Here is a 10819-nt window from a genome sequence, read left to right on the forward strand (position 1 = left end):
TTTCCCCCCTTTTTTTAAAATTTTAAACACGGGTCTTTATCTCTTCTTTTTTTAAATTTTAATTTAATTATACAAGACAGAGTCTCAGTATGTCGCCCAGGCTGGTCTGGAACTCCTGAGCTCAAGCGATACGTCCGTCTCTGCCTCCCAAAGTGCTGGGATTATAGGCCTAAGACACTGTGCCCGGCCTTAAACACAAATCTTACTTCATTCTTACAATTATCCTGAGGTTAGAAAAATGGAAGGGGAAGAAAAATGGCAAGCAGGTAGGCTGACTTCAGCTTCATTATTTGGAAAGACAGTTTGCTCAGTTAAAACACACTACTGCCCACCAAGGCCAAGACAACAGAAAAATACAGACTTACATAAATAGATTTTATATGTGACAGCAGTTTGGAGACTTTTTCAATGCAAATGACAAACAGCTGTGCCTGGGAATAAATGACAACAAATTTTTTTTATCTCAACAGCTGTCCTGAGAGCACGTCTCTACATCTCTACCTGCATTCTGGAATCAGGGAGAAAGCCAAAACGGACAAGGCACTAGATCAGCCGTGTCCAACCCTTTGACTACAAGGACTTTTCCGCCTATCTGTGGTGGTGGGTATCATGAAAATTATGCACAAACCTTTTTTTTTTTTTTAAGCTCATCAGCTATCGTTAGCATTAGTGTATTTTATCTGTGGCCCAGGAGCATTCTTCTTCCAATGTGGCCCTGAGAAGCCAAAAGACTGGACACCTGTGCACTAGATTAAAAGGCTACTCCTTCTGGAAGCAATTGTAAAGAATTTTTGACATTATCTTGACATGAAAACCAATGGATAGTGGCACAGAATGCAAAATCTGCAAGAATTTTTCTTGTTGGTTTTTTTTTTTTTTTTTTTGAGTCAAGTTGTTGCTCTGTGGCCCAGGCTGGAGTACACTGGTGAGATCACAGCTCAGTGCAGGCTCAAGTGCTCCTCCCGCCTCAGCCACTGTAGTAGCTGGGACAACAGGTGCGCACAACCACCCCTGGCTAATATTTTATTTTTTGTAGAGACCAGGGTCTCACTATGTTGTTCACATTGGTCTCAAACTCCTTGACTCAAGGGATCCAGGACAGGATTACAGGTGTGAGCCACCACACCTGGCCATGCGCATGAACTTTTAAGACAAACACAAGGCCCCATAAAAGTTAAGGTTTTCCCACCTAATTTCCAGGGGATCTTTTGGTGCAAGGATGAGAAGCCCTTAAAAGTACACAGACAACTCCAAAGATTCAAGACAGTTCATTCGGGCTGAGCCAGCCCACTGAGCAGACTGACCTTCAAAAAAGGTCCACCCGTGACATACCCCAGATGGCGCTCCAAGAATCTCTCCAGTCCTCAGGGCCCCTAAGGCACTGGGACAGAGCTAGGAAAGCAAACCCATTTGCTTCTTCCTGCAGGAAACCCCTTGAGGTCAACACCCCACAATCAGAGGAGGATGGAGTGGCTCACCCTCAGTCAACAGGCCAGACTCAAGGTGGTATAATGTCTTAACCAAGGGTGTGGGCCTCCAGGTCTCACTCCCAACTCAGTGCTCCTTTAATAACCACCCTTTGTTAATTCTGCTTAACAGGGGTTCCTGGCAAGTCAGTTCTCCCTCAGGCCTTCAGTTTCCTCACCTGCAAGATGAGAGGGCTGGACCACATGGAAATTCCAAGACCCTTTGTAGCCCTAGGAACCCACTACTCTACTAAATCATCCCCAAAGCCAGGCACCCCAAATAGCACTGTGATCAGTATTTGTAGTTAGGGATGCAACCAAGAATGCAGTCAAAGTGACTTTCATGAGCCTCAAGTGATCAAGACCTCACCATATGATTATGTACTACCAAAGCTGATCAGTCCCTGGACAGGGAGACCTGAAATCCAGCCCCTCCCTCTGCTATTTTGGAGCAAGGAAAAGGCCTTCTTCTAATTGGTCAGCCCAGGGGGCCCCCCTTTGCTGCAGGTAACCACAAAAACTAGAAGCCACAATGCCTGACACATAGCCCAGAACCTCAGACACAAGCAACCACAAAACTAGAAGCCATAGTTCCTGACACTTATCCCAGAATCTCAGCCAGAGGACCATGTCCAGCCTCTTTTTTTTTTCCTCTGTCATCCAGGCTGGAGTGCAATGGTGCAATCTCAGGTCACTGCAACCTCCACCTCAGCCTCCTGAGTAGCTAGAACTACAGGAGCGTGCCACCATGCATGGCTAATTTTCTATTTCTTGTAGAGACGGGGTTTACCATGTTGCCCAGGCTGGTTTCGAACCCCTAGACTCAAGCTATCCACCAGCCTCAGCCTCTCAAGGTGCTGGGATTACAGGCATGAGCCACCGCACCCAGGCCCAGCCTCCTTTTAAACTCTTGGCCGTCAGTGTGATTACAGATGCAGTGGCAAATGGATAAATGTATGAAGGCTGCCATTCCTGCTTAGGAGAGGGGGAGTTATGATGCCATAAAGATATTAAAGACGAGGACAGATATTAAATGTATTCATATACTTTGACCCAGCAAATCTCACTTGTAGGAAGATACTCGTTGCAGCACCATTTATAAAAGCAAGACTTGGAAACAGCCTGAATGGCCCACACAGGGAAACCGGTTAGATGAATTTGTGGTATGACCACACAATGCAGTCACTAATAGTGTTGATGCATATGTATATGTGCTGATACAGACAGAAGACATTTACAAGGCAATGCACATGGTATGTGCCACAAATATACACATGTACATTTATATGCAAATGCAGGAAGAATATACAACAAAATGTGCACTGGAATTAACTCTGAGAGGTGGCATTATGGGTGATTTTCACTGTTGTACATCTAGTACTTTCTTTTTTATAGTGAACATATATCATTATGTATTTTGTAAATATTTTAATTAAAAGTAGAAAGTTAAAGAATATACTGTTTATCAGAGGAACTGTTCAGAAAGAATAAGACAGGTAGCCATTTAAAAAATTATGAGTAAACTGATCTCTAGGCAGCTTCTCCTTTCTCAGAATGAGACAAGCGTAGAGCGGGCTGCATCATGGTGCTGAGAGTCCTGTCTTTGAGGATGTGCTAGCCTGGACATTAGGGAAGCAGACCCATGCCCGAACCCTGAGGCTGCACAGCCTGGGTGGCCACCAGGAAGCCCAAACATTTAGAGTTGAGCCACAGAATGCCCTCGGCCCAGCCCTTTTTATTATTGGCCATTTCCTTGGTCTCAGCAACCATGGCCCTGCACAGAATCTCCCCGCCATAGCAACAGCTGTGGAGTTCTGAACATAAGTTCTCAAGACCAGTCAACCTGGGTTCAACCACCTGCTAAGACAGTCTCTCCATCCCTCTGAGCTGCAATTCCCTCATCTGCAACATCAGGATAAGGCCTCATAGCATCATTGTGAATGTTAAGGTGCAACATATGCCGAGAGCCTAGTGGAGTGCTCAACATAGAACAGGTGATCAAGCACGTTCTTCATCTGTGTCTGCCCTCTCTACTCCAAGATCATTCCCCTAACCCCAAAGGCACCTATGCAGCTTTCCCTTTGAATTAAACATAAAAAAGAGATCTCAACCAGCCTCTTCTGAAAGGATGGCCTTTTAAAAAGGCATAGCTTAGAGAGACTTGGCCACAGGCTTTGCTGCTTCTCCCCGGCATTGCAGACACTGCCACCGTGGGCCAGCGTCTCTGCATGGTCCATCTCCAGACACACCCAGCGGGCAGGAGTAGAATACCCGCGGCGCACTTTCCTGGATTTTGAGGCAGCCCAGACCACTCCAAGAAGAGGAAACAACCCTGACGTGGAAGAAGGCATTCCCATAGCTGCAGGCAGCAAACCACACCTCCAGATCTGATAAGACCTCTCTCCAGCACCACCCAGCCCTCCCCAGGCTCACAGCCACTGCGGGTCTCCCTCCAGGCTGCCTCTAAGAAACATTTGGGAGGTAGGTTTCACCAGGGAAAAAGTCACCCAGGTGAAAGTGGACACAAAAAAGGGCCAGAGCCCCAGCTCTGTATCTCTTCAGAGACGGCTGGAGCCACTTGGCCAGAGGGTTACAACTGTGGCCACAGAGCAGAAGCAGAGAAACGCCACACTTTGAGACAGTGGCTGGGTGGGAAAGCAAAACCAGGTTTCAGTCTCAGTTCTGCCAGGGACCTGTGACTTGGGAGAAGTCCCCAAGACTCTGGGAATATTTCCCAGAAAACCAGGAGGTGGCTCACACTTGTAATCCCAGCACTTTGGGAGGCCAAGGTGGGTAGATCACTTGAGGCCAGGAGTTCGAGACCAGCCTGGCCAACACGGCAAAACCCTATCTCTACTAAAAACACGAAAATTAGCTGGACATAGTGGGGCATGCCTGTAATCCCAGCTACTCAGAAGCTAAGGCAGGAGAATTGCTTGAACCTGGGAGGCTGAGATTGCAGTGATCCGAGATCATGCCACTGTACTCCAGCCTGGGCGACAGAGTGGGACTCTGACTAAAAGAAAAACAAAAACAAAAAACAAAACAAAACAAAAAAACCAGGAGGTTGGATGGGCCAAGGGTTCAGTGGGGCTCCCAATGCAGGGTCCTGCAAGCTGTGCTACTAAATTCATTACTGTGCCCTGCCTGGCTCCTTCACTAGACTAGAACTGTCCCTAAACCCCAAAGACTGGGAGAACAGCCCACCTACTTCAGAGCCCTTGCTAGGTGGCTGCCAGCCAGGTAAGCACATCAATAGTAACTAAAGGTCTGTCCAAGGAACGTGCCTCAACACACCCTAAGGACCCAATCTGCAGGAATGCCACCCCTCCCCTCTCCCAGCAGTTCCATCGTCAGATGCTCCTGGGAGGCACAGGGAGAGCTCAGGTCCCCCACACGGTGGGACTCTGACCTCTGCCACGGCAGAGCTGTGTGAGGGCCAGGCCTCTCTGACCTTCCAGATGGCAGGAGGGCCTCCCCTCTGACCCCCTGCGGCTCCAGGGCAACTGCTCAGGAAAGCAGCCCAAGGGCAGAGACTGCACCTACCACAGTTCCCAACATCGCCTCCCAGCACAGCCTGACTCTGCACCTACCACAGTTGCCAACATCACCTCCCCCAGCAAAGCCTGATGGTCAAAGTCCTTCAGCCCCTTTCTCCACGCCAGCTTGCTTAGGAGGGATTTTTCTCCACAAGAACACAAGGTGGGGAGACTCAGCATGGCAGAGCCTGTCTCTGGAAAGTACTAGTAGGCTGGCAGGAAAGGGCAAGTCACAATGTCCCTGGAACGTAAATCTCCATGAGGCAACATGTGTCTGCTTCTACACACCCTTGTCTCCCCAGCGCTGGGCAGATTCAAAGGAATGAAGGTAATTATTACTGGCATAGGTTGCAGGCCCAGCTATTAGGCAGGCCAAGTGTCCCTCTGTGAGTACACTGGGGCATAAGAACATTCCCGTTTGCCTCGGTGGAGTTTTCAGACCCCTAGGAGGGTCTAGCGGAGACAGAACACCAGCTCCTGCCAGGATGAAGTAGCCTCACAACTTCTGTTTACAGATTAAGACCCTGGTTTCAAATTGTGCCTCCCTCCCTTTATATTTAGAGAGGGAAAATGTGTATGATGAAAACTGCTGATCTCCAGGAACGTGTGTGAGTTTGAGAAGAGTCAGGCACGCTGCTAGGCACACAGGCAGCAAATGTTAAGTCTCAGCTCCTTCTACCCTTTTCCATCCAAACTGGACCACCACACAGAGAAAAGCTATCCCCGGACAACCAGACACGCTGACCCACTACACCCCATCACAACCCAATTTCAGGCAGCAGCAGCCCATCCCTGGTCAGGGACCTCCACGGACATTTCACGTGCTGCTTCTCCCACTGAGTGTTTATTTAATGAAGGCCAGAGTGAGCTGGGGCTCCTCAGATTCTAGATAAGTCCGATGCAGTTGCACAGGCCAAGCCCTCCAGGTCAGATCCTTCTTCAAAAGCCAGGAATCCAGTGTTGCAAGCACAGTCTCTGGGGCCATGGCCTGGTGTGTGGGGAGCCCACAGAACAGGAAAGAACGCTGGAGTGGACACTGCCACTTGCCTGCCTGGCCCCAACACATGCTGCTGGCGGTGGACGGTCCCACCCAGCTTGCTGAGATTGTTTCCTGGCTTGTGTCACCCACCTGTATGAAATGAGAGGCAGCTGCAGAAGTACCTTTCCCTAAAATCCAGATTTACTGAACCCATAAAGTAGGGGGTTAAGTTTCCCTAGCAAGGGTCCAGTAGGGGTTAAGTTTCCCTAGTGGTGGCCTGTGCCATAAATGCTACTGGACCCTCACTAGGGGCAGCTGCCAGGCAGACTCTTTTCGTAGTATCAGCACAGACTGACAGACAAAATGCTGCAGGTGTGAGCAGTGTCGTTCCTATTTTACAGACAGGAGAGCTTGAGATTCAGAAGTCATGGGACTTGCCTAAGGTCACACAGACAGAACCCAGGCCCAGTATGAAAGCCATGGGACTTCCTGTTCACCACGCTGCTCCTATGGCAAAGATTCTTCTAATAAACTTAACCCCTATGTTATGGGTTCAGTAAATCTCGATTTTAGAACCATTCTTAAAGAGGGTTATTCTTAAACAAGGGTAGTATAAAAACAATCACAAACATTTGATTTCACCCAACCAAGTCTCCTTCTCTAACCTAGAGAATTTCGAGCTTCCAGAGCCCTCAGAGATCCACTCCAGCCTCCTTGTTTTGCAGGTGAGGAGGCTGAGGCCTCCGGGATGAAGTGACTCATCTAAACTAGCTGGTGGCAGCCCCATGGAACTCACTCTAGGGGTCTAAATTCCCATCCCCAAAAACAACCCAGGCCCTGCCTTTTCACGAAGTGGAGTGAACCCGAATCCACATCACGGTGGGAAGAACAGGGAGCTGCAGATCCCCTGTGGGCCTTTGGATGGGTTCTCTGCTGCCAGGGATGATCGTCTAAACAAACACTCAGGAGGGAAGCCACTGAATAAACCAGCTCCAACACTTAAATAGCTGGATGCTCTGGGGTGTCATGAACGCCACACTGCCATCAAAATGAGGGACTCCGGAAGTTAGGGTAGGACAAAAGGCCATTCCAGAGAATGCACAGCAAGTGGTTCTCCTATATACACACTCTGGAAGCCAGGAGCACTTCAGAGCAACGTGGGGACAATCCCACAGAGGCCAACACAGAGAGCATTCTCCAAGCCCAGCAACACCGAAGTCCAACCACGCACACTCTGCCAGACAGCGACCCCTCCTCCCGGAACTGAGCCTCACAGGCCCCCTATTGTTGTCAGCTTAAAAACTGAACTTTGCTGAGCAAACACACTCAGCTGTGTTCAAAAAATCAGTTTCTCTCAATACTTGGAAAACTGCAGCATGCATGCAGAAAGGCCAGTCGTAGGGGGTTTTGTTTGTTTTTTAAGCAAAGCCTTGGTCAGTACAGCTTTAGCCAACTGTAATAAAAAATAATAATACCCAACACTGACTGTATTCTTCCAATGTCCTGTGGTTTTATAGCTTTTAAGAAAATAAAACTGAGGGAGAGTCACCCCCGAGCATTTGGAATCAAACAAGGATTCGGCTTTGTGGCATGCCTGGAGGAAGGATTGGTCTTGTAATAATTACCGCGATCACAGAGGGCCTTATGACAGCTGGCAGAGGCAATTAGCAATAAGGGGCGGGGGGAGGGTTTGGGGGAGGAGAAATTGAGGATCTAATAAAACAAAACATCCCCAGACCTGCAGGAGGCCAGATGTGGCAGGGCAAGATGGTGAGAGGTTCCTTCTTCAAGACGGGGCAGCTATTAACTGCTCTGACGTTTCACCGCCCCGTCCCTGGCCAAAATCACATTCAGAATCCACTAGTTGCCCTCATTTGTGTATGGACAGGGTGCCCCAACAACCCTCGGGCTGGTTTTTCCAAATCCTTCAGATACTTCCCCAGCTATAATTTGAGAGAGGAAGGCCCGCATATCTTATTTCTTCTTTACACTCCAGGCTGTCTCCATCAGAACCCTTTAAACAGTTTCATCTTCCCACCAAAGGCTTGCTTCCCAGCATAATCCTTCCTAAGCCTAAATCCAATCTTTGGGGGGAAGCAGGGGGAGTCAGCGGGTAATTATTAATACATTTTAAGCAGCGAGCCTCCGTGGCAACGTGAAAGGAAAGCACCAAACGCCTGAATAGCAAAAATGCAGTTTCAGCAACACTTTTTGAAAAGGCGGCAGACAAGACCTGGGAGGAGAGGAAAGGAAGGGACAGGACGGCGTCTGGGGCGTGAGGGGAACAGGGGACGGCAGGCCTGCGATCACGCTTCAGGGGAACCTCCTCCGTCACCCTGGCCCACGGGTGCTCAGCTCAGTCACACGGGGAAAAGTCCAGCTTGTGACTCGGTGAGACAACGAGTCCTGCGGCTCCGCAAACTGGAAATGGGGTGGGGGCGGAGAAGGGGGGAAAGGGGATGTCCGCGCGCAGCCCACCCCGCACGGGCCCCTCGAGCCTCCATCCCAGTTCCCACGACGCACCCGCCCCACAAATCCTGCCCAAGATGAGGGCTGGTCCCGGGTCCTCCGGCTGCCGCATCAGCGAGTGCAGGAGGGAGGGGAAGCCTCCAAGGGGGGCGACGCGGGCTCAAGGATGCAACTCGGCCAGGAGTACTGGGGCCCGGAGGGAGGTGTCCGGGCCCGCTCCTCGAGCCCAGCCTGGTCCCCGACCCACTTACCTCCAGGGTCCGTATCTCCTGCTGGGTGAGGTCGTTGGACACAGCGCACTTAGTGCGCAGCCCGCGCAGGCTGCCGATGGAGATGTCGATGAGCTTCTGGAGCTGCCCGCACTGCTGCAGCGCCCGGCTGGCCGCGGCCCCTGCGCCTCCCTCCGCGGCCGCCGCATCCCCCCCGCCACCGCCCTCCTTCTTCTCTCCCATCGCCGCCGCGCGCAGCGCCGCTCTATCCATGCCTCGGCATCGGGGCCGCGGCGGCCGAGGCTGGGAGCCCGGGGCGCGGGCGCCTCGGCAAGGAACCCCCGAGCCAGGAGAGCTGGACCAGGAGCGCCCCTCGGCGCTGCCCGAGCCGGGACGCCGGTAGAGCCGGCCGCTGAGTCTGCCGCTTCCACCCTCCCAGCCGCGGCAGCAAAGCGAAAGCCGCGGCGACCCGACGGCTGCGGCTCCCGGAGCCTTTAAGCGGCGGCGGGGGCCGGGTCAGGGCGGCCGGGCATGCTGGGACTTGTAGTCCACGCCGCGCACCTGCAGCCGGCCTCCGCCCTCGGGGCCCCGGACCGCGCCCACGCCGCCCACCCTGCCCTCCTCTCCCCTCCCCTCCCGGCGGCCGCGGCGAGGCAGGCGGTGAGGGCCGGCCCCAACCGGGAGCCCCGGGTGGAGCTGCTCCGCGCCAGCTCCTCCCCCAGGCGCCGAGAGTCGGGGGAGCAGCGTCTCCCCGTCCGCCTCCGTCCCCCACCCGGCCTAGGAGCTTCCCGCGACCCCCGGATGGGGCGGCGCCCCCTGGACGCCCGGCGGGTGTGCGTCCCGCAGTTCCTCAGCTGCAGCCCAGCCCTGGAAGATGGGGACCAGGGAGGTTCCAGGATTTGTATGTGGGTTTAGGGGCTGCCATCTAGTGGGAAGGGGCTTACAGCACTTCTGTAGCTGGCTCACAAAGCGCTCTACTCTGGACTGCCTGCGCCAAAACGATTGCTCAGGCTTGGAGAAAGACGAAGAGCTTTCTTCTGAACCATATTTACCTGCCAAAATAAGTGTCCCATTCCCCCGCCATTCCCAGCCCACCAAGCCAGCCCAGACACGGGGGACAGCACACTGAATTGTCGGTGGCTTCGGAGCAAGTGGCCAGGACTCAAATTCTGACTCCACCACGGTCTAGGGTGAGACTTTGGGCACGTTCGATTTCCAGTGAATGCCCGACTCTCCTCATCAAATAACTCTTTAATAGGGTTCCTATGAAGAATCAGTTAATACATGTACAGCACCTAGATTGATTACTGGCACATGTGGTCGCTGGATAAATGTTAGCAATTCTTACTATCTAACCTCAGATCTGAATGTGGCCCTGGACCCAAGTAGTGGCCATGGAGCAGTACAGTACTGCCAAGGACTGGTAGTCCTTTGTCCTCTGTGCATTTCTGTGCCTCCTAACCCAGCAATCAAGCCTTGCCCATCTGTTCACCCTCCTCTCCCATTAGTTCACCCCATGCGTTCTATTATCTGGCAAAACTGAAAAACCAAGTCTCTGATCAAAGCTCCCACACCTTCATGCTTTCGACATCTGTCAACCAGAAAAAAAGTCTCCCCTCTCAATTTTCTCTTGTAAGCTGCTTGATTGCAGAAGCCACTAGCTATTGTACCCTCTTTATAGTGCCAGATACAGTGCATGGCACACAAGAAAGGCTCCAGCGTGCCTCAGGAGCTCTTTCAGCAGGTCCTACGGGATGTTTCTTTTACCTCTCAGGCCAGCCGAGGGTGTGTGTGTGTGTAGATAGATAGTTGTTTTTTTGGTTTTGGTTTTGTGTTTGAGGATGAGAATTGGACAGGAGGTGGGATCCAAACCTTGTAGACACTAAAACAATCAATAATGGATGGCAGTTTGTATTACACCTTCCTTTAATGTTTATATTACACCAGCCTTCGAAATAAATTAAGGGCTGGGCACCGTGGCTCATGCCTGTAATCCCAGCACTTTGAGAGGCCAAGGGGGAAGGATCACTTAAAGCCAGGAGTTCGAGACCAGCCTGGGCAATGTGACAAGACCCTGTCTCTAAAAAAAATAATAAATTTTTAAAAATCAGGTCTAGGAAGCAAAACTATAATTTTAAAACTTGTTTTTGCAAATTA

At 51.5% G+C, this 10819-nt stretch overlaps 1 protein-coding gene across 2 annotated transcripts in view; it reads right to left on the minus strand.

Annotated features, from left to right (window-relative positions):
• KSR1 (kinase suppressor of ras 1) overlaps positions 1-9266 on the minus strand; it is a 168647-nt gene extending 159381 nt beyond the window's left edge. For both annotated transcript variants that reach the window (XM_055102274.2, XM_055102273.2), the window contains exon 1: positions 8705-9266. In XM_055102274.2, coding sequence (XP_054958249.1) covers positions 8705-8935 — 231 coding nt within the window. In that variant the 5' untranslated portion in view covers positions 8936-9266. The remainder of the gene's footprint in view (positions 1-8704) is intronic.
• Positions 9267-10819: the final 1553 nt, after the last annotated feature.

The sequence above is a fragment of the Pan paniscus genome, chromosome 19 (assembly GCF_029289425.2).
Source record: "Pan paniscus chromosome 19, NHGRI_mPanPan1-v2.0_pri, whole genome shotgun sequence".
Classification (NCBI taxonomy): Eukaryota; Metazoa; Chordata; class Mammalia; order Primates; family Hominidae; genus Pan; species Pan paniscus.